We start from the raw sequence: 22,956 nt of genomic DNA on the forward strand, positions 1-22,956 counted from the left end.
ATAATACCAAAATCACTGCCCCAGGTGAAGCTAACGACCCAGCACGTTTTGGGTGGGGTTAAAGGGAGGCGGGGTCCTTCTCCGGAAATTCACAGCAACCGGGAGCCCTTTCCAGCAGCTTTCCAGGCCCACCAGGCCCTGCCCTCTGGTTTCTCCCCATCGCCTGGCCTTCGCCCCAGCAGTTCTTCGGCCCACAAGGCCCCCCTCATTGCTTAGCTCCGAAAGCCTGCTTTTCAAGAGCCGCCGCTACAGCTCAGCTCCATCTTCCTCTCGCGCGATTCCTTGATGCCTAATGTTTGAACCAGCTCATTTTACCTTCACTGATGCACACACGGCCTCGTCCTGCTTCTCCAGGTCTCGAGCTACTGTTGATAATTCGGTTGCGCACAGCCGGGGACCTTACGAGCGCGTCAGAGTCGGACAGAGCTCCCTGCCCTGCATCCTCCCCAGGTGCGCCCCGGCGGCGGCGCAGAGATGGGGGGCGGGGCCGGGACCCCGGCCGCCGCGCCCGCCTTTTCGGTCGGGGCCGCGCCGCGCGCTCCCGGGGCTGGAGGGGCGGCGGCGCGCGCGACGTGGAGGCTCGGCGCCCGGTGAGCGCGCTGGGGGGTGAGCGTGGGGGAGACCGGGGACGAGGGGCGGGGGGCGACGCGAGGCGGTGGGGGGCCCGCTCTCGGTTCCTCATCCACGGATACTGCGGAGGGTCCGGCGTCAGACCCCCGGGCAGGGCTGCGCAAATTCGAGAAACTCCGCAGGTTACGCACAAGCTGGTACACTGGCTCCTTCTTCCCTTCCCGCTAGTTGAGTGGCCGCATCTGATATTGTAGAAATAAGGAATAGATTTGAAAGACTCTCTTTCTACCTCTCTCCTCTCCTCCTTTATTATTATTATTTTCTATATTTTTCTAATTATGAGCCTTAAAACTATAGCGCGCTAAATAAATGCAACGTGGTATCCTGGATTGGATCCGAGAACACAAAAAGGACATCAGTAGAGAAACTGGGGAAATCCTGATAAAGTATGTGGTTTAGTTAAGTGTGTGTATCAATGTTAATTTCTTATTTTTGATAAATGTACCCTAATATTGCATTAGAGGAATTTGGGTAAAGACTGTACAGGAGCTCCGTGTACTATCTTTGCCAACTTACTGTAAATCAGATCATTTTGACATAAAAATTTAAACAAAATCCTACAGCGATATGCTGCAGACCATTGTTTACAGAAAGGGCTGAAGTCACTTCCTTTTTTGCCAAGCCTAACAGGAATTAGGTGTCTGTTTGATCAGCTTGTTTGCTAAGGAAAGAGGTGTCCAGCTGGTGGGTGTGGGTGCTTCTAGTTCAAGTTTTCCAGGCAGGAATCTGTTTTCTTTTTCAATTCCGTCCATTAAGTGTCTCTGGGACACCTGTTATGCACAAGTAAAGGAGACACACTCATTCCCTATGCTAGGGGTGTGTGTAAGAAAAATGCAAGTCAGGTAGGAAATAAGGACTATTAGAAAGGTACAAGGCAGAGTTGGGAGGGCTCAGAGGTAGGAGAAGCCACATCTGGCCCAGGGGAGTCAGGAGGGCTACTGGAGGGAGTGGCTGTCGTGAACTGAGGGGAGAAAGCATTCCTGGGGTGGACAATGGCTCCAGCAGAGGCTTGAAGGAGACCAGGCTGAGGAGGCCTGGGAGCAGGTACAATCCCTCGTACACGGAAGTACAGAGCGTGCCCAGGGAGTACTGACAGATGGCACAGGAAGGGAAAACTGGAGTTACCTTATAGAAAACAGGGTGACACCTACTTTAATCATATTTGCCGTGGGAACTATGCAATGTTTTGGGGCAGGAGAGGGGCATCATTGGATCTGTGCTTGGAGATGATTGATTTAGCAGCAGTGGCTCGGAGTAGATCCGTTAGGGAAGTATTGGTTTAGCCCAGGAGAAAGAGAAAAAATTCAGCCAGGGCTGTGAAGTTGGTGTGCAAAGAAAGACATGGTTTGGGGAGATTTTGTAGACCTAGAGGACTTGGCAATTGAAGGCGCCGAAAAGAAGAAAAAGGAAAAAACCCCAAATCCCAAAATTTTGGCCCTGGGTGTTTGGGCGCATGACTGATGGATTCGCAGAAATAGAGGACTCAGCAGGAGACCTGGGGTGGGGGTGGGGAAGGTAATGAGTTTGTTTTTGAACAGCTGTGTTTGAATTGCTGCCAGGATATCCAGCTGGAGATGTGTATTTAAGAGTGTTCAGGAGTGGAAGCCGGACGTATACCGAAGGGACAGGAAGAGGAAAAGGAGTCTGAGTGGGCAGGTAGGAGGCAGTCCGGGATTGCTGTGGGGTTGAGGAGCCAGGGTGGACCAGGGTGCTTGGACGCGGTGAGTCGGTAGCATCATGGCTTCGGCAGACGTGCAGGAGCCCGAGGAAGGAGGCTACGTCTTAGATTTAGGAGTTAGGAAGACACACGTCACTTTCAGAGTTGTTTTAATGGAAGAGCAGAAGATTGTCTGCTCACAGGCTGTCGTCTGTTCATCCAGTGGGCATTCTCAAGTGGGCCAGGAGCCAGATATGTGGTTTCTAGTTCTGGCTCTACCACTGTCTGTGTAGTTTGAACAAGTCACGTATGCTTGGGCTGGCATAAGAAGACACCCTTAATAAAACCAAAAGGACCCTTTTATTTCTAGCAACACCTAATAGTCCATAGAGCCAGGGTTCCATGAGGTACACTTTGGGAAATGCTTCTCTAAAGCCAGAATTTTAGAGGTCTAAAGAATGAAAGAATTTATCCAGTCCCTTGACTTGACAAATGAAGAAACTAGTACTCAAATTGATATCAATGAACATTGATTTCAAATATATTATATTGATAGTGCCCCAAATACCCCTATAAAATAGTTATGCTTAAACCCATTTTGGAAATCCTAAAATAGGCTCTGATAGGTTAAATGACTTGCCCAGGATCACAGAGCAGTAAGTGTTGGTGTGAGATTCGAACCTAGGCCTCCTGGGTCACAGCCTTCTCTGTCACACATCGTGCTGCCTCCTTGGTTGTCAACCTTGAATGCATGTAAAACTGGTTGAATGGAATGTTAGTAACTTCTTTTCTTTTTTTTTTTTTAATAAATTTATTTATTTATTTTATTGACTGTTGGGTCTTCGTTGCTGCACACGGGCTTTCTCTAGTTGCGCTGAGCGGGGGCTACTCTTCATTGTGGTGCGTGGGCTTCTCATTGCAGTGGCCTTTCTTGTTGCAGAGCACAGGCTCTAGGCGTGTGGGCTTCAGTAGTTGCGGCACATGGGCTCAGTAGTTGTGGCTCACGAGCTCTAGAGCGCAGGCTCAATAGTTGTGGCGCACAGGCTTAGTCGCTCCGCGACGTGTGGTATCTTCCTGGGAAAGGGCTTGAGCTTGTGTCCCCTGCATTGGCAGGCAGATTCTTACCCACTGCGCCACCTAGGAAGTCCCTTTTTTCCCCTTTCTTAGAAGAAATGCATTCCAAAAGTCAAGTTTAATTTGACCGCATTACATTTTTTAAAATATTTATTTATTTGGCTGCTCCGGGTCTTAGCTGTAGCATGTAGGATCTTTGTTTCCTCGTGTGGCATCTTCATGTGAAATCTTTAGTTATGGCATGCAGGATCTAGTTCCCAGACCAGGGATGGAACCCAGGCCCCCTGCATTGGAAGCATGGAGTCTTAACCACTGGACCACCAGGGAAGTCTTGACTGCATTATATATTAATATTACTATGTAGTTAGTATATAAAAGTGGGAGAGTACACAGCCAACAATTCCCAAAGTTACATTATGAAAAAGCTACAGCATTAGACCATGTGAAAGCTCATTTTGTTCAACTCTGAACAGTGGGAAGGCATACCTGTGATGCTCAAATATATGTGGCACATTGAAAAGTATTCTTAGCTGATCCTGTAATTGCTTACTCTTTCCTCTTATTGCTTTTTTCCTTTGCGTTGACCAATTCTATTTTCTTCACTGCTGGCCGCGGAACCCTGACCACACCCTTCTTAACAGAGGCAGGAGGTTGCATTTATAAGCAGGAATCTGCACTAGAGGTAAAATACAGCCTCTTAGGGATTAGTCTTTGATTCAAATAAGTAATTTTCTTTTTTTTTGAGAATTATGAATTATAGCAAGATTCATTATTTATTTGACTCATAATAAATAACACCAAATAAGTAATTTTCTATCTACCTTGACAGATAAAAATAGACAAACTTTTAAAAACAATTTTTATTTATTTATTTATTTAGGCTATACCAGGTGTTAGTTGCAGCATGCGGGATCTTCTTGTGGCATGCAGACTCTTAGTTGCAGCATTCGAACTCTTAGTTGCAGCATGCATGAGGGATCTAGTCCCTCGACCAGGGATCAAACCTGGGCCCCCTGCATTGGGAGCATGGAGTCTTACCCACTGGACCACCAGGGAAGTCCCTAGATAAACTTATTTAGGAAATAAGCTTGTAAAGGAACCAAGATGATTTCATAAAAATTGGGAGGAAAAATGGGTCCAGTATACTTTGTTGAGTGTTGCCAAAAGTAACTATTTTAGGCCTTTACTCTCAATTTTATTTGCTGTCATAAATAATAGAAACTTGGGCTTACTCTGATGTTGATCACATTGAAATTCTCTGAAAGATAGAAAGCAATGGCTAAGAGTCTAATGGTATCTCTGACATGAGGGATCTAGATTCAGAATCTGGCTGTATCTCTTTTTAGCTATGTTATTTACCCTCTCTCTACTTCAATGTAATTGTCTAGACTTAAACAATAATAGTATTGTCTTGTAAAGTGTTTGTGAAGATTAAATAGAATAATCTAAGTAGAGCACTTAGAATAGGGCCCGGCACACAGAAACTAAGCAACAAATGCTAGCTATTATTAGATTGTGGTTTAAAAGTTATTGCCAATTTAAGGCATCCAGTTTAATCATTTTCTTATCTAGGAGGGCACAGCTGATTAACACACTTCTCATCTTTTCCCCTAATTCAGTTAAAAGGTCTCTCTTTTATTTGTTTTTTAAAAAAAAATTTAACATCATATTATTGAGGTATAATTTACATGTAATAAAACATACCATTGTAAGTATATGGTTTAATGAGTTTTGACAAACTATCATTCCAGTCAAGAGACAAGGCTTTTTCATCACCCCAGAAACGTTCCCTCAGGCCCCTTTGAAGTCAACCTTCCCCCTGCCCAGGTAACCATTGATCTGTTGTCTGTCATGTACATGAGTTTTGCCTGGATTTCATACGATACATGGTTCTGCTGTTAGCATAATGTAAGATTCATCCACATTATTGCATATATCAGAAACTTATTCTTTATTATTGAATATATTCTGTTGTGTGGACTACTACAATTTGTCCATTTTCCTATTGATGGACATTTGGGTTGTTTTCAGGGTTTTTGGCTAATTTGAATAATGCTCTGAACATTCATGCACACATCTTTGTATGAACATATGCTTTCATTTCTCTTGGGTGAATACTAAGAATGCAGTTGTTGGGTCACTTGTTTGAAAGAAACTGTCAAACTTTTTCACAGTGGTCGTACCATCTTATACTCCCACCATCAGTGTATGTGGGTGTCCACATCCTCAGCAGCATGTGGAATTGGCAGTGGTATGTGGGGGAATCTCATTGTAGTTTAAATCTACAATTCCTTGATGACGAAGGATGTTGAGCCTCTTTCCATCTATGTATCTTCTTCTTCTTCTTGCTACTTCTCATAACTGGGTCTCAGTTCCCTGACCAGGGATTGAACCCGGGCCCCAGCAGTGAAAGTCTGGAATCCTAACTATTAGGCAACCAGGGAACGCTCCATGTATCTTCTTTTATGATGTGTTTCTCCAAAATTTTTAAGGGCCTTCGTTTGTTTTATTTTATTTTTAAATTTTTTTTAAGGGGCTTTGTTTTTAAACATTGAAAAAGTATGGTACCTTGACCCTAAAAATAACAGAAACCCTTTCAAACACAATAGATTTATTTGGCTTCTATGTGTGATTTTAATAGTGGGAGACTAAGAGAGAGACTTCAGCAAAAATACAAGACTGAGATTTAATTATTTTTTAATGTCCTGGTAATGCAATTACTTAAACAGCAGGATATTTAGAAAGAATGTCAGATGTGTTTATTTTCCTTTAAAAAACAACAACAAAAAAAAATGAGTCTTGAGAAAAGGATGAAATATTTCTAAATAACTTTAGCAAAGCAGCTGTTTTGAAATGCCTGGTGGTGAAAGTCCCTTTTAACTGCCCTTGTACTGGAGGGACAAGGCTGAGCATTTCTGGTGCTCTCTAGTTAACAGGTAGGCCACTGTCACTAGGTAGGTGCTCCCAGCGGGCACCACATGGGAGGGCTCAGTGATGGGCATTTCTCTCTAGGGCATCCAGTTAGCCCCAGGTTATCCAGTGTAGAGCCTTACAGAGGTGGCTGTTTTGTTTTTCGCCCCAGGCAAGTATTTCAGTTTTATTTTATTTTATTTTATTTTATTTTATTTTATTTTATTTTATTTTATTTTATTTTATTTTATTTTATTTTTCTATCTGTCTGTCTGTCTGTCTGTCTGTCTGTCTGATTTGGCTGTGCCTCACGGCACGCAGGATCTTAGTTCCCCGACCAGGGATCGAACCCGTGCCCCCTGCAGTGGACGCGCAGCGTCTTAACCACTGGACCACCAGAGAAGTCCCTCCGTTTCTTTGTTTATTCCTTCCTCCCTTTATCCATTTACTTCAAAGTATATATTGAGCACCGATCATGTCTCAGACAACTGTTTAGGCATTGGGCAGGCAGTGTGACCCACACAAAGATCGCTACCCTGTGGAGCTGGCATTCCACCTGGGGCCCTCGGGAGCAGGTTTGGGCTCTGGCAGAGGAAGTGTCCAGGTCACACAGCTTTGGAGAAGTGAAGCAGGTAGGCCAGAGGCTCCTGCTTCCCAGGAGCCCCTTTGTACTTCCTTCCCGCTTTCAGCAGTGTGCTTTGAAAAATGAGTAAAGTATAGAGAGGTGTGTTAGAAGGTCAGAAGTGCCAAGGAGGAAAACCAAGCAGAGAAGTGGGATAGGGAGGAGGAGTTGGCAGTTTAGGCGGGGTGCCAGAAAAGGCCACACGGAGAAGGTGACTCTGCAGGAAAGACCCAAGGAGGTGAGGAACCAGCTGTGCATCTGGCTGGGGGAAGCGTGTTGCAGGCAGGGCAAACTCAAAGCTCTGGGGCAGGAATGCCGGGCTCGGTCAACAACACCGGGGAGTCCAGGACAGCCAGCCCAGGGGGAGGGCACGGGCGGGGGTGAGCCTGGGGGCCCCTCACCACTGGAAGGCCTTTGACCTTTACTCTGTGCTGAGAAACACTGAGGGTTTTGAACACAGGTGTGGCATGGTTTGAGAAAGAAAGAGAGGGAGGGACGATGAGGCGGACCTTCTTCCCTCCCACCTATCACTGTCCCAACAGAACCTCTCCTAATTGTGTCTGCACGGAAATAGAAAAGGAACCAAGTAGAGCTGTAGGAGAGAGCATACGAGTCCTGAGCACCTGGAGTAGATAAAGGGCTGTGAGGGACAGTGGCAAGACAGTCTTAGTCGTTGGAAGCTGGGTTTTCAGAGACTTTTCTGAATTTTATACAGCTTTTCAGCTTGTGAAAACGGATCCCTTTCCTCTGTAAGCTCGTTTGTCAGGCGTGTTCTTTTTCCTTGGCAAACCCTGATCTGCAGGTTATTGGGTTCAGTAAAAGCCTTTCCTGTGTCGTTGGAAATAAGGAGCCAGATCTTTTCTTACCTGAAAAGTCCTGAAATGTTAAACAGCTTCAGTTGGACTGCAAGGGCATCTGTGTGCTTGTGCGTCGCTGGCTCTGCCTGCATAACACGGAAAGGAATTTTCTTCCCTGGCAAACCCAACTTGGATTATGCTGATGGCTTTTTAACTACTCTTTTTTCTTAACTACAGATAACTTGTGTATCCCTATGGTAAAGAAGGCACGTGGCTGATGAGCAGGGTGGCGAGGCCGCCGAGCGAGGCAGAGGGGCAGGCCTGGGAAACAGAGGACGATGACATGGCAGAAGGTGATCTAGGGTATGGCCTAGGAAGAAGGCCCGGTGGCATTTATGAAGTGCAAGTTTCACATTTATTTACATCTAGAAAAAGATCAGATGGAAAGAGCTTTAGTCCTCCCCCATTTTCAAGAAAAGGGGAAGAAAGAGACGGTGCCGTTTTTCAGTATTCCAGGCATAAAAGCTGGCAAGATACAGACCCAGAAGGGCCCCGAATGCCCCATTACAGACGGCCAAGTAGCACTGGTAAGAATGCCTAGTGTCCTCTTCCTCCTCCTCCTTTCTCCCCTGTGAATTTTATCAGTGCTGTCACCAACGCATGAAGATGGGTCACCGTCATGGATTTTAGAAATTTATCTTTATTCACCTCTAGAGATTGATTGGTGATGGTACAAAAGTGACTGATGTTTCTGTTTTCAAGCATTATACAAATCATTAAGTACAGTAGTTATTCTGCATCAATACATATGTTAGTAATATCAGTAAGTGATTACTTACCTTGCTTTTCTTATGAACTAGAGGTATACTTCATTTGTTCTTTTTTTGTCTTATTCAACAGACATTTAGTACCTATTGGGTACCTATTAGGTGCCTAGGACAGTACCAGGCTCTGGGAAAAACATCAGTGAATAAAATAGTCAAAGGCCTTAATGTCATGGAGTTCACATTCTGCTAGAGGAGACAGAAAATAAACCTGCAAATCAACAGCTATATAACATCAGGCAGTGGGAAGTGAAAAGACAGTGAGTGGGGCTGGGGCACGGCCCTTTGAGGCACAGGTCAAGAGAGGCCTCTCTAAGGAGGTGACACTTGAGCACTGCAAGCCCGGTGCTCATCTGGGGAAGGGGTGTTACAGGCAGAACACATAGGTTTCAGGTTATTTTAGGGATGTCATAAAATTCTTAAAAATTCTCAAAACAAAATTAAACTTGTAACTAAAAATAAATTGTGCTGTACACTAAGGAGAGAACAAAATTCAGAGTCATATTGTGGTAGAGTGTTATAACTGCAGTGTGACCAGACGCTGGTGGACAGGTCTCAGCCTGCACTGTGGCACAGCTCTTGTGTGGCTGAATCTTTTGTAATCTGAGTTGTAAAACTTCCCCACCAAGGTGGAACAAACACAAATTAGAACAACCTAAAAATAATTTAAGATACATGGTTTCAGATTGACAGAAAACATGTTGCAGCTGGAGATCGATCTATCCTTCAAAATCCTTCTTGAAATTAGGATGGGATTATTTATATATATTTTTTCCAAGTCCTTATCAAGCATAGAGGATGGATACTGTTTTGCAAGCTTATGCTTGCAAGTGCTTATGCTAAGATGCCTTTACAAAAACGTGAGGAAACTACTGAGACATAAAAAAGTAATAGTAATGGTATGCGCCCGTATTTGGGGGGGTTATGGACTTTTGTCTTTCTATCAGAGTTGACTTGATCCTAGGTGAGAACATTGTATTCGTTTCCTCTTGCTAATAGGCAGTTTCCAAATTACCAGAAATTTAATGGTTTAAAACAACACAAATTTTATTCTCTTACAGTTCTATAGGTCAGAAGTCTAAAACAGGTTTCACTGGACTAAAAGCATGGTGCCGGCATGGCTGCCTTCCTCCTGGAGGCTCTAGGGGAGCATCCACTCCCTTGCTTTTTCCACCTTCCAGAGGCTGCATCCCCTGGCCCGTGGTCCCCTTCCTCCATCTCCAGCAGTGGCTGGTCCAGTCTTTCTCACGCTGCATCACTCGCATACTGACTCCCCTGCCTCCTTCTTTCGTTTATAAGGACCCTTGTGATTACATCGGGCCCACCTGGGTAATCCAGAATACTCTCCTATCTTCAGGTACTTAATCACATCTGCAAAATCCCTCTCGCTAGGTGTTCACAGCTTCCGGGATTTAGATGTGGACATCTTTGGGGGCCATTATTCTGCCCACCACAAGTATTAACAGAATGGAACTTGTCATTGTCAACCCAAAGTCACTTTTGTCCCTTGGAACCCTGAATTATCAGAGTAAAAACATGACTTAGGTTTTCCCTTGGATACTGTCGTGTTGATGAAAGTTCAGAACAGCAGAGAAAAAAAATTGTTTTGAGAAGTTTTTAATGTCCCTCAAAATATTCTTTCTAAATTTTTTTCTTCTTTTTACTTCCTGTCCTCTTGCTGTAATTTACCACTTCACTGTTTTTCTGTTTGCCAGTGAGACCACAATGAAAATGAAGTTCCTGGGAAGCCCAGTTTAATGTCTCAATTGATCACATTAAGGAGAGAATAATCGAAGTTACTGGAGACTTCTAGTCATTCTTCTTGGAAAGCAATTAAATTCAGGTTATTTCCTAGATAGTCATATCACGATATTGATCACGCTTAAGCCAAACACCAAAATTTATTTACTTCACTCTCCAACATTCATGTTTTTCTGTACGTATTTGGATGTAGTAATTAACCAATTCATTAACAGCAGTTCTATTTTAGAGTCCTTTTTTTAAAAGTCTTTTGATTCATAAGTATCTGTCTTTTTATTTATGGACTGTTTTAAGCTGTTTTTATCATCATTTGGTTTATTACAATTAATTTCTCTTTTCAATTTAGGGAAAGCCTGTATTTGATATTTTGTACCCAACTAAAGAAAATATTTAATTTTTTTCCCTCTAATAGATTCTAATTCAGAGTTGTCAAATGTGGAATTAAGACAGCGTCTTGATGAAACTTTGGAGGTAGGTACTCTGGCTAATATGCGAATTCTCACGTGAATGAAGTCCACTGGTAGATATTTTGTTTAAGTAATACTAGCATAGTATGGGAAGCAACTGTTGGCTTTGCAGATATTCTCCATGAGCCACAGTGTCCAGCTCATAGCTTCCAGCTTCCCTCCTCTGTGTCTTGGTCTCCCCGTTTCTCAAAAAGGCTGTTTACGTAAACATGCCCTCCTGTTCTCCTTTCCACCTTGCTTCTCTAATCCCCTCCTAGAGAAAATAGAAACCACTCCCTTCCATCTGTCTTGCCATTATGTGTGGCTTGAAACAACCTGACTTCATTTAACCTCTTTGAAGTCGGAGGACCAGAAAGTACCCGGTCTAAGGAGGCCATCCATCCTGCCGCGAGCAGGAGTTTCTATGAGGGTGCGTCTCCTGTCAGGAACAGGAAGCCCATCTTCGTGTGCATTTGTGTACTCTTCTGGTGAAAGCTACGCTCTGGTTTCCTAGCACTGCCCTGACAAACTGGGGGCTTAGAAGAACGGCTCAAGTCCCTCCCGGTGATGGAGGCCCGAGGCCTGAAGTCAAGGTGTGGGTGGGCTCTCAGGCGTAACTGCCACCTGATCGTGAGGGCCCCAGCTGTAGCCTCTCTGGTCCATGTAGAAAGCCCGGAGGAATTTCCAGCCTCATTTTGTAAGGTCAAAGCACTTTGAGTCAGTGAATGTTGAGCTTAAGTGTAAATGGTCTGAATCGATCACTTGGGCTTGCGTATCTTGCAGATAGGAAGACTAATTGTATTTTTCTCCCCAGGAGGTAGAAATTTTGAAAACTGAACTTGAGGCATCTCAAAGACAACTTGAAGGTAAAGAGGAAGCACTGAAAATTCTTCAAAGCATGGTAAGAAGTTACTTTTAAACTTTCATCAGGTACACATTCCAGTGATAAGTAGTATGGTTTTAGCTTTTATTTATTTTATTTTATTCTTATATTTTTGGCCATGCCCTGCGGCTTGCGGCATCACAGTTCCCCAACCAGGGTTTGCACCTGGGCCACGGCAGTGAAAGCACCAAATCACTTTTTTCCTAACCGTTTTTTAAAAATAAGAGCATCAGTACTTAATATAGGTTTTTTGTTGTTGCTCTTTTTTTTATTTTTATTTTTTTATTTTTTTTTCCATTTTATTAATTTATTATTTTTTTGGGGGTACACCAAGTTCAATCATCTGTTTTTATACACATATCCCCGTATTCCCTCCCTCCCTCGACTCCCCCCACCCTCCCCATCCCAGTCCTCTAAGGCATCATCCATCCTCAAGTTGAACTCCCTTTGTTATACAATACAGGTTTTTTTTTAAGCTATAGATTTTTTTTAAAATTTATTAATTAATTAACTTTATTGGCTGCATTGGGTCTTCATTGCTGCACACGGGCTTTCTCTAGCTGCGGTGAGTGGGGGGGAGGCGGGGGGCACCTGCTCTTCATTGCGGTGTACGGGCTCCTCATTGCGGTGGCTTCTCTTGTTGCAGAGCATGGGCTTTAGGCATACGGGCTTCAGTAGTTGCAGCACACAGGCTCAATAGTTGTGGCACACGGGCTTAGTTGCTCCGCAGCATGTGGGATCTTCCTAGAGCAGGGATTGAACTGGTGTCCCTTGCATTGGCAGGCAGATTCTTAACCACTTACATGTCATGAATTTCATTTGTTTTAAGCATACAGCTTATTTTTACTGAACTTAGAGTTGTGTCACCATCATCACAACCTAATTTAGAACATTTCCATCACCCCAAAAAAGGAACCTCCTACCCATTAGCAATTACTCCCATTCCCACTCCCAACCCAAGCAACCACTAATCTACTTTCTGTTTTATAGCTTTGCCTTTCTATTTCGTAAGTACAAGGGTGAGTCAAAAATTATCCACACTCTGGCTGTAGAATTTAACTTTTAGAAAAGACAAATACATCATTTTTCGACATAATCTCCTTGCTTTTTAATACACTTTGTCTGTCTGTCAACAAGCTTTCGTATTCCCTCATTAAAAAATGTTTTAGGCTGAGCTGTGAGCCACAAATGCACCACTGTCTTCACTTCATCAGAAGTGAATCTTTGTCCTCATAGGGCTGCTTTCAGGGGACCAAACAGGTGAAAGTCCACTGGAGCAAGAGGAGGACTATAGGGAGGGTGCTTTAACACCTCAAAACGAAGTAATGCACAATAGACTTAGGTTTCAAAAAGTCTGTGTGAGATGCATACCAAAACAACTCATAGAAGAGCATAAACAGAAGCGTTTGGATATCTGCAAACGAAATTTGGACCGACACTCTGAGAAAGGTGAAAGTTTCTTAAAGAGAATCATTACTGGTGACGAGACATGGATTCATCACTACGAGCCTGAGAGTCAACGGCAGAGTGTGGAATGGAAACATCCTCAGTCGCCAACCAAGAAAAAGTTCAAAAGTCAACCATCAGCTGGAAAATTGATGCTTACCGTTTTCTGGGATTCTCAAGGGCCAGTATTAGAACATTATCAGGAAAAAGATTCAACAATCAACAGTGCTTGTTACAGTGAGATGCTTATTGAAGAGCTGAAGCCTAAACTTCAGATTAAATGCAGAGGACTGCTAAGGGTGTTGTGATCTTGCATGATAATGCACGTCTGCCCACACTGTCGACACTCTGCAAAAATGTCGTTTTGAGGTGTTAAAGCACCCTCCCTATAGTCCTGATCTTGCTCCATTGGACTTTCACCTATTTGGACCCCTGAAAGCAGCCCTATGAGGACGAAGATTCACTTCTGATGAAGTGAAGACAGCGGTGCATTTGTGGCTCGCAGCTCAGCCTAAAACATTTTTTAATGAGGGAATACGAAAGCTTGTTGACAGACGGACGAAGTGTATTGAAAGGCAAGGAGATTATGTCGAAAAATGATGTATTTGTCTTTTCTAAAAGTTAATTAAAATAAATTCTACAGCCAGAGTGCGGATAATTTTTGACTCATCCTTGTAGAATCACACAACGTGTGTCTAGATTCTCTTGCCTCTGGATTCTTTTAGTTAACGTGTTTTTAAAGTTGACGTGTGTTGTAGCATGTGTCAGTGCTTTCTCCCTTTTTTATTGCCAAATAATACCCCATTGTATAGATATAGCACATTTTATTTATCCATTCATCAGTTGATAGGCGTTTAGGTTGTTTCTGCTTTTTGGCTGTTGTGACTGATACTGCTGTGCATGTTCGTGTACGTATCTTTGTGTGGGAAGTTCATTCATTCATTCTCACACTCATTGGGAAAGAACCAAACCAAGATCTTCTGACTTTTGAACTATCAGAGTTTATACAAAAGGTGGTCTCTGTGCGAGTTCTTATCTCAAGGTAATTTTCTGTTGTCTTAAAATAAAAATGTGAACTTCACTTTGCATATAAGGGTGATTAGAAATTTAATTTATACTGATACGATCTTTATTTTTCTTAGGCAATATTCGGCAAAGCCACAAGTCACACCCAGGCAGTGCTTCAGAAAACTGTGGAACAAAAGAGATCCTTGGAGAAGGTATTTGATCCCTTGTAGCATAAATTTGTTCAATTCAATACACTTTCAAATAGAATTTCCTTGAAAATCACTGTACCAATGGCCATGTCATTTGTGCATACCCTCAGCTAGGTGTGCTCAACTTCATCCAGTTCCTTCCCTTTTGGAGCTTATAATCCAAAACAGACTGTCACATGGACTAAACCTACCAAATTGACACTTCCTGTTTTTCTCCTTTTCCTATTTTTTTCCCACTGGTTGCCTGGTAGAGCCTGCCTCTTTCTGACCATCTCATCTTCACTAAAAAGGTAGTTAGAAGTCACCTAGATGCTTGTGTTCCTATGCCTCTTTTACTCTCCCTTGATGGGAGTGTCCTGGGCTCAGACTTCTAGGAGTGTATTTTGGGCTCTGCATGGGCTGGGGGCAATGAGAAATCTAGGTTCAGGCCAGCAAATTTCGAAGCTAGACAATTTGAAATTTTCCCTGTAATAAGTAAGCTTCAAAGCTTTTTGAGTGCTAAAGAGGCATGTTATATGTGTTTACAAATGTCATAGACTCTTTTTGAGCAATAATTAGTTTTTTCTCTTTAGCCTGTTTCTGTGAAATGACTAAAAAAAGATGTATTTCAGCTATTCACAAGTCATGAAATGATTTATTTGTAGTAATTTTCCTTGAAAGTGCTATTTTTTTTTTCTATAGGAAATAAATGCCTTGCAGTGGGAAATAGAATTTGATCAGAATAGATTTAAAAATATAGAGGAATCCTGGATCCAAAAATATGACAGGTTTGTATATTATTATTCCATAATTTTTCTTGGGAAATTTAAAAACTGTGTATAATTCAAATGTAGCTTAGGCTTTTTTCTTCTTTGAGCTAACTGTAAGTATAAAATTTAGGGAATTTCCTGGTGGTCCAGAGGTTAGGACTGAGCGTTTTCACTGCCATGGCCTGGGTTCAATCCCTGGTTAGGGAACTAAGATCCTGCAAGCCATGTGGCATGGCCAAAAAAAATAAAATAAAATTCATATTTCTTACCACTTAGCAGTTCCATATTTTACTGTTACTGTTAATTTTCTTTCTTAAAAAATATAGTATAAACTGTATATTAAAGTACAGTTTAAGAACCTTGTTTCCCAAGTTATTTTAGCATTGGCACTGTTTTTTCAGTCTTTTGAGCAACTCTTTTATTAGTGTGAATTTATTTAATAACTTTAAATTATAGCATACTTATAAGGTCAGTCACTGAGAAATTGATTTGCTATCTGGAGTTGTAGATGCCTTTAGTACCTAATTTTTTAATTTATTACTTCTTAACTTTTAATTTGAGATAATTGAAGACTTACAGAAAAGTTGTAAGAATAGTGGAAATAATTCCTATATATCTTTCACCAAGATTCTCCAAATTTTAACTCTTTACCACATTTACTTTATCATTCTTTTTTCCTTTCTCTCTCTTTGTAGTTAAATACATAAATATAGATAGAGGTAATATTTTTCTGAACCATTTTGCATATATAAGACCCCGTTACTCTAAATAATTTGGTTTGTTTCTTCTTTAAAGGGGACATTCTTATTTATAACCATAATATAATTATAAATCGAGACATTAACCCAATACTATTACTTAATGTACAGACCTTCTTTGTATTATCAACTATCTTAAAAATAGAGCAAAAGAGAAAAAAACAGTTTCTCCTGTTCAGGACCAATCCAGAACCAAATATTGCATTTGGTTGTGATGTCTAAATTTTAGTCTCCTTTAATCTCAAACAGTTCTTCAGTGTTTATCTTTTATAACCTTTACAGTTTTTGAGGCGGACAGGCCCATTATTTTGTAGAATATCCTACAGTGGGGGTATTGATGCTCCTGGATTGAATGGGGTTATGCATTTTTGGTAGTGTTACCACTGAAGCAATGTTGTATTCTTAAAGCATCATATCAGGAGACATGTGATGTGAATCTTGATCACTTGGTTAAGCTGTGGTGTCTGCCTTCATTCCGCACTATAAAGTCATTATTTTCCCCCCTTTAATTACTAAGCATCTTGTGGAGAGATACTTGGAGACTATGTAAATATGCTGTGACTCATCAGATTTTGACCCACTTGTTTTTACATCCAGTGACTATTATTCTATCTGAAGCAATTATTACTACAATGGTTGCCCAATTCTCTTCTTCCTTCTACATTTATGTGTTACCATTTTACTGTAAAAAAGAGTTTTTCCTTCTCTTGTGTTTGTTTATACCAATATGGACTCAAGGATTCTTGCATTATTCAATGGGTTAAAGGCTATTACTTCCATCATTTCTTTTGATGCTTAAAATTTTCCTGCTTCGGTCAGTAGGAGCCGCATCAAGCATGGGTGTTCCTGTGGCTTTGTGACATCTCTCTGTTTTCCTTTGAGCACTTTCTTGCTTTCTGGTATGAGATATTCTAGGCCAGTATGCCTATAATATTAGGTATTTCTTCAAGGAGCCGTGGTTCCTTTTAGTGGGGAATGGTGTTCAGAAATCGACATCTGAGTGCTAGGTGTGCTCATAGCTACTGGGGATTCATTGCATGTAGGTCCTCTCAGGACAGAGTTGGAAAAGACACACAGACGCAGACACACATGTATACATCTATGTATCTATCATCAATTTATCATCTGTCTCCTTATCTCCTAATCATATGTGTATGTATATATCTATCCCATATCAAGCTCTTCAGAACCCTGAGATCATACTCATACCTCCAGTTGCAGACCACCACCATGGGGTTCACATTAGCTTTGCCCCTTTCGGCGTTTGTAACTCCGACAGTGAGAAACCTGGCTGCTGTTACCCTATGTTCACTTATTTGTTCCATCATAGACTATACAGAAAGTAACTTTAGAATTGCTAATACATACCATTGTAAAATCAAACCCACTAAGTAGAGTTCCGTATTTGTTTACAGTTTTGTGTTTAGCCTGAAGGTATAGGGTCAGGTATATGGTCAAAATAGCTGTGTTTAAAACTTACTTGGTGAGTTTCTTCTTTTTTCTCTTTAATGTGGTTACTGCTCTTCATTTAAGTTCACTTGTTTCCATTTGTATTCTGTTTTGTAGTTCTTCACCATCCTTATCAATTTACTTATTCATTTCGTTTGTTTACTTTTGACTGTGTGAAACGTTGACATGCTTCCAGCAGTCACAGGTATTCAACAGGTATAAAGAGAAGTGTCCTTCGCCCCCCACACGCTCTATGCCATTCCCAGCGGCCTGCCATTCCTCCTTCCCTCCGCTATCTGTACATAATCAACCTTACTATTTTTTGGTTTTTCCTTCCTGTGTTTCTGTTTACACCACTAGGCAGATGTATGTATTTTTTAAAATTTCCCCTTCTTTCTTATATCAGAGCTACTGTACTGTAGATGTTCTTTTGTGCTTTGTTTTTCTGTTTAACAGTATATCCTGGAAATCACTGTTCTGTGTGGGTGTGAAATAGTTTACTCAACTACTCTCCTATATATAGGCAGTTAGATTGTTTCCATGATTTTGCTATTATAAACCATGCTGCAATAAATAACCCTGACATATACGTTTGTGTTGTTGGAGATACATTTTCAGGGTAAATTCTTAGAAGCTGCTGGGTGAAAAGGTTATTTATTAGAGGTTGCCTGATTCCTCTCTGTAAGGCTGGTACCCGTTTGCATTCCTAACAGTAACTGATGAGAGTGCTTGCTTCCCCATATCCTCATCAAGAGAATGTGTCATCGGTTTTAGTATTTGCCAGTGTGATAGTGTCGTTCACCCAGCTTGGTTTTTTTGTATTTTGTTTTGGCCGCACAGAACCCTGAACACTCTGATTCACGTACACAGATTTACACTGGGTCACTAGGTTGTCTCTGCGGATGCTCTTCAGTGAGGCAGAACTGGCAGAGGTTGCTTTTTTGTGAGGTCTGCACAAAAATAGTTAACCAGACAGCACAGTTAATGCATTTGACTGAGTAGGTTGTTTTTTAAAATTAATGTATAAAGTAGTTTGCATGCATCTCATAAAATGTTTGCGAGTGTCTGAATGTCCTCATACTCTTAGAATTATTCAGAGTTCAGTTTGAGAATCACAGACCTAGAGTCCTAGGAAGACGTTATGCTGAGAAAGGTGCTTTATTCTTCAAGGGCTATAGACATTGCTTGAGAAACGGATTTCACATTTTATTAATTTGTTAGGTAATTAACGGAAAGGGGGTGCCTAAGATTTACATTTCTTTTTTTTTAGATATAACTGACATATTACATTACTTCAGGTGTACAACACAACGACTCAGTACCTGTACATATCGCAGAATGCTCACCACAATATAAGTCCAGTCAACATCTGTCACCATACATGGTTACAGAATTTTTTTTTCGTGTGATGAGAACCACATTTCACTTTTGAGAAGCTTTAACTTCATGACTACTGTTTTAATGATACAAGGCCTACCCAAGCACAGCATATAATATTCCCTAGGAATATCACAACCTATCTGGATAGGTATTTTATTTGAAGTTATAAATTAGGCCAGATGTATCTGGTACTGTTTTTAATCACAATAGCAATTTTTTAAGCCTCTGATGCTGGGTAATTTAGGGACTCTTGTAATTCCAATTTTCATTCAAAAGATAAAGCTCCCTGTGTATCTTTTTCTTAAATTGTGGTATAATTGACATATAACATTGTATTACTTTCAGGTGTACAATATAATGATTTGATATTTGCATATGTTGTAAAATGATCATCACAATAAATCTAGTTAATATTCATTGCCATACACCATTACAGTTTTTTTCTTATGTTGAGAACTTTTAAGATCTACTCTCTTAGCAACTTTCAAATATTGTGCAATAATTGTTAGCTACAGTCTCCATGCTGTATATTACATCCCCAGGACTTACTTATTTTATAACTGGAAGTTTGTACCTCCTATGTATCTTTTTATGCAAATTTTAGAAGGTAGCTAAGCATGTAGTTGGTGTTCAAATGGTTATTAAGTTGATTGAAACTTTAGTAAAGAGAGTGAGTGTTCAAAGTAGATGCCTTAGAGGTATTTCTGGTCCTGATTCTTTCTCAGCTAAGTATATAGAAGGGTTAAGAATAAGTTCAAAATCTTACCACACTCCTTTAAATTTGATTTTATTAAACATATAAATTCTAGACTGTTTTGAACTAAGAAAAATTATATTTGGGTTCTTGTGTTCTAATTATGGGATTAAATATCCTCACTCAACTACAAAGTGTTAATGTTTTAGTTATTTGGAGGGTACTTTTTTCCAGGCTAAATTGTGAAAATGCAGTCCTCAAAGAAACTTTGAAACTAAAAACAGAAGACATTAAAATGCTCAAGTCTGAAAATGCAAGTAAGTAGAGTGGTATTTTGATAATTCTTTAAAAATATTGTGTTAAAAGATCAGTTTTATATGGAATGTCCTGTGTTAAGAACACACATATTAATAGACAAAGTGCTAATATTTTGAAGTAATATATTTTAAGGATAAAAGAAGAAATGCATCAGGTTTTTTAATTTAAAAAAATGTGAGATGAAATTCACATAAAATAAACCATTTAAAAGTGAACAATTCATAAAACTTACAAACATCTAGTTCTAAAACATCTCCATCACTATAAAATAAAACCTTATACCCATCAAGTAATTTCTCCTGATTCCGCCTTTATCTTTTAGTTTTTATACTCAGTGTAAAACAAAATGGTAGAGCACCTGATGTTTGAAGAACTTGAGTAAGCATATGTTTATTGGGATACTAGTAGGAAAAGTATAAAATTGTATAGTTATTCAACATGATTTTTTCTCTGTAAAAGTGTCTTCTGTGACTGTCATAATACAAATATTTTTAATTTTTCAAAATATTATTTGACTCATTAAGAACTTGAAATTATATATGTGTGTGTGTGTATACAAACACAGCATATCTTTTATATAATGAGCCACTATATGACAGAAGTTAATGGAAGAATAGTAAGGTGATACCAGCTTTTTAGATTTTTTTTTATTGGCTGCACCACTCAGCATGTGGGATCTGAGTTCCCTGACCAGGGATCGAACCTGGGCCCTTGGCAGTGAGAGCCCAGAGTCCTAACCACCAGACTGCCAGGGAATTCCCAGCAGGACAGTTTTAAAGTGGTGGCTTGAAAGGCATAGAATGACTGTTCAATCAGGTCATGGGCCCGAGAGCGGCACTTTACACAGTGTAGTAAGTGGACTGTGGCAACGCCCTGGGTGAGAACTGCACATACAGGTACGCGTCTCCACACCAGTGATTTGAGCAGATAGCGATTTCCCCCATGTTAGGTTAGTGCCAGGACGGAAGCTGCTTGTAACCACTCCTCCTGCCCCTTCCTCCCTATCCTTCTATCCTGTAAGAAGAGAGGAAAAGTTACTGTTTTCTGCTCTCCAGTAAATAGCATGACCCCTCTTGTTCTAAATATTTGGGTTGAGAGCCTTTTGTGAAAACTCTTAACTAAAAGAAAAGCCTGGAAAAAAAAAAGTCTGATAGAGTTTGGAGAGCTGGTACAGTTGACATTAATATAGTATATGAGATCTCAGCATCTGATCGTCTCACAGTGTGGATAATTAGCCTTTGTGCATTCTCGTTTTGAAAATCCTACACATTTTCTATAAGCAAATGAAGACGAGACTTCGGTTTCAAAGTTATTTCCACGTTAAAAGTAACATTTTATCTAGTGTTACGGGTGCATTAACTTGCTTGATAGCCACTATTCTATCAGATAGGTTTTCTGGATGGAGACAGACTTTGTGGATAGTTGTATATCCCTTGCTTAGAAAAAATGAGTATATGAGGTTGGTTTAACTGGATTAGGTGAGGCTGGGGTTAGACCGCACACCTAACACTTTCTTACATGCCCTTCCTAGTTTTGAATCAACAGTATTTGGAGGCCCTCGCCATGCTTGATATCAAACAGCAGAAGATGGCTCAGGAAAACACGTGCCAGGAGACAAGTGGCTTTACAGAGGTTTCAGGGCTTGAGGTAGGTAAGCAGGTACATAAGCTTAGCAGGAGGGGAGTTTTCCACTTCCGCTTTCTTTCTGCCGTTGCCGTCGGCTCCACGTCTAGGATAGCACCACACTTGGCAGTTTGAGACTGAGGGTGAGAGCGGCCCAGGTCTGTTCTTCAGCCCTGCAGGTACCATGCCCTTTGGGTATGACATTCTTGGAACACTGGGGGATGCACTAGCGACTTCTTACCTCTTTTATTTCCTTTCTCTGCAGTGTTAGCAGGAACTATGTCAGTAGTGTCTCCCCTGGGTCGAGGCTCACCGTGTCAGAGTACTTTCCCACACATTGTTTAACTTGATCTTTGTAATGGTCTTGTGACGGCTGCAAAGCAAGTATTATTCCCATTTTACGAGGAGGAAACTCAGGCTCAGAAAGTTTCAGTTACTTTCCCAAGGTGACTCAGTCAATCTGGGATTGAGCCAGGTCTGGGACAAAGATCTGCTGATGCCTTGCTAATTGCTTGCTGAGGTGTGAAATGTCTCACAGGTCGAAGTTTGGCTGATAACATTAAAAAGTGTCCTGGGGACTCATGAGAAATAAGCACACCAGTGGAGTGAGAGGGGTCACCCAGTCACTTATTACAGAACTTCACATATAAAGCAGCTGCTGCTACTAATAGCAAATACATAGTCCTCTGTAAGTGCCAGATACTGTTCCGAGTGCTTACTATAGATGAACACATTTAATTCTTACAACTCCTGGATAAGGTGAGTACTATTAAATCCCTGTTTTACAAATGAGGTAATAGAGGCACAAAAGGCTTAAGTAATTTGCCCAAAGTCACAAAGCTACACTAAGTGGTAGAACTGGGGTTTACACCCAGATAGAATTTAGAGTCTGTGGTTTTGATCACTGTGCTCTACTGCCTGGCTGGAAAACTAGTGTAATAGCAAAAAAATTAAAATAAAAGAAACTGAACAGAAAGTTCAGAAAAAGAGAACATTATTATAATCTCGAGTAGGCTGTGGGACCAATCTTATACCGTATGGCAGGCAGAAACAAGGGCCCTGAGCCAGATGATGGAGCACTGAGATGAGGAAATAGAATTAGGATTCAGAGGTCTTTGCGGAAAACTTGCGTTTTTATTCTGGCCCTACCCAGGCCTTAAGTTGCTGTTGGCAGCTGTTGCAGGGACAGTTTTCAGAAGCCCGAAGTTGATAGGGGAAGACACCAATCTGCCACATAGCCGCCCTTTGTACATTCGAGTCAACTGAAAGCTCACTATGTGCCTCACAGTTACCTTTGATGCAAGAAGGAATTTTCTAAAATAGCCTTTACACTAAGAGAGAGAGTGGCATCTTCCTCTCTAAAGAGTCTCTAAAATAAGTTTCTATTTTAAGCCAGTCCATTCATGTTAAATTTACAGCAGCAGGAAGCTTAGACGATAATTTTGTAGTAAGATCTACATGAAACTTTAAAAGATGTGGCACAAAATATTACACAGACCGCCCCTATTAAATTGGTAGCTTTTGTAATACGTTGAAAAGCAACATGTGGTTAGTTGCCAAAATGGATTTAAAAAAAAAGTACAGCAGTTCTTACTTGTGGCCGTGATGGTCAACCAGGAGCGACCCACATGGACTAGCTTCTTCACTGTCATCCAATAACAGGTTTTGAGGGATCAGGGCCATATGCATTTCCAGAGCAGTGGACGAGCCAAGAAATA

General features: G+C 41.1%; 1 protein-coding gene across 3 annotated transcripts in view; it reads left to right on the forward strand.

Moving 5' to 3' along the window:
* The first annotated feature begins 477 nt into the window (after positions 1-477).
* Positions 478-22,956, forward strand: part of CCDC125 (coiled-coil domain containing 125) — a 32,484-nt gene continuing 10,005 nt past the window's right edge. Inside the window, exons 1-8 of one of the 3 annotated variants that reach the window (XM_057741796.1) lie at positions 478-590; positions 7,928-8,277; positions 10,688-10,746; positions 11,536-11,622; positions 14,193-14,270; positions 14,949-15,034; positions 19,532-19,614; positions 21,147-21,262. In XM_057741796.1, coding sequence (XP_057597779.1) covers positions 7,968-8,277; positions 10,688-10,746; positions 11,536-11,622; positions 14,193-14,270; positions 14,949-15,034; positions 19,532-19,614; positions 21,147-21,262 — 819 coding nt within the window. In that variant the 5' untranslated portion in view covers positions 478-590; positions 7,928-7,967. Of the gene's footprint in view, positions 607-2,166; positions 2,287-7,927; positions 8,278-10,687; positions 10,747-11,535; positions 11,623-14,192; positions 14,271-14,948; positions 15,035-19,531; positions 19,615-21,146; positions 21,263-22,956 lie in introns of those variants that run through there. The other 2 variants (XM_057741806.1, XM_057741788.1) reach the window with 2 other exon arrangements.

The sequence above is a fragment of the Hippopotamus amphibius genome, chromosome 1, assembly GCF_030028045.1.
Source record: "Hippopotamus amphibius kiboko isolate mHipAmp2 chromosome 1, mHipAmp2.hap2, whole genome shotgun sequence".
In the NCBI taxonomy this organism is placed as follows: domain Eukaryota; kingdom Metazoa; phylum Chordata; class Mammalia; order Artiodactyla; family Hippopotamidae; genus Hippopotamus; species Hippopotamus amphibius.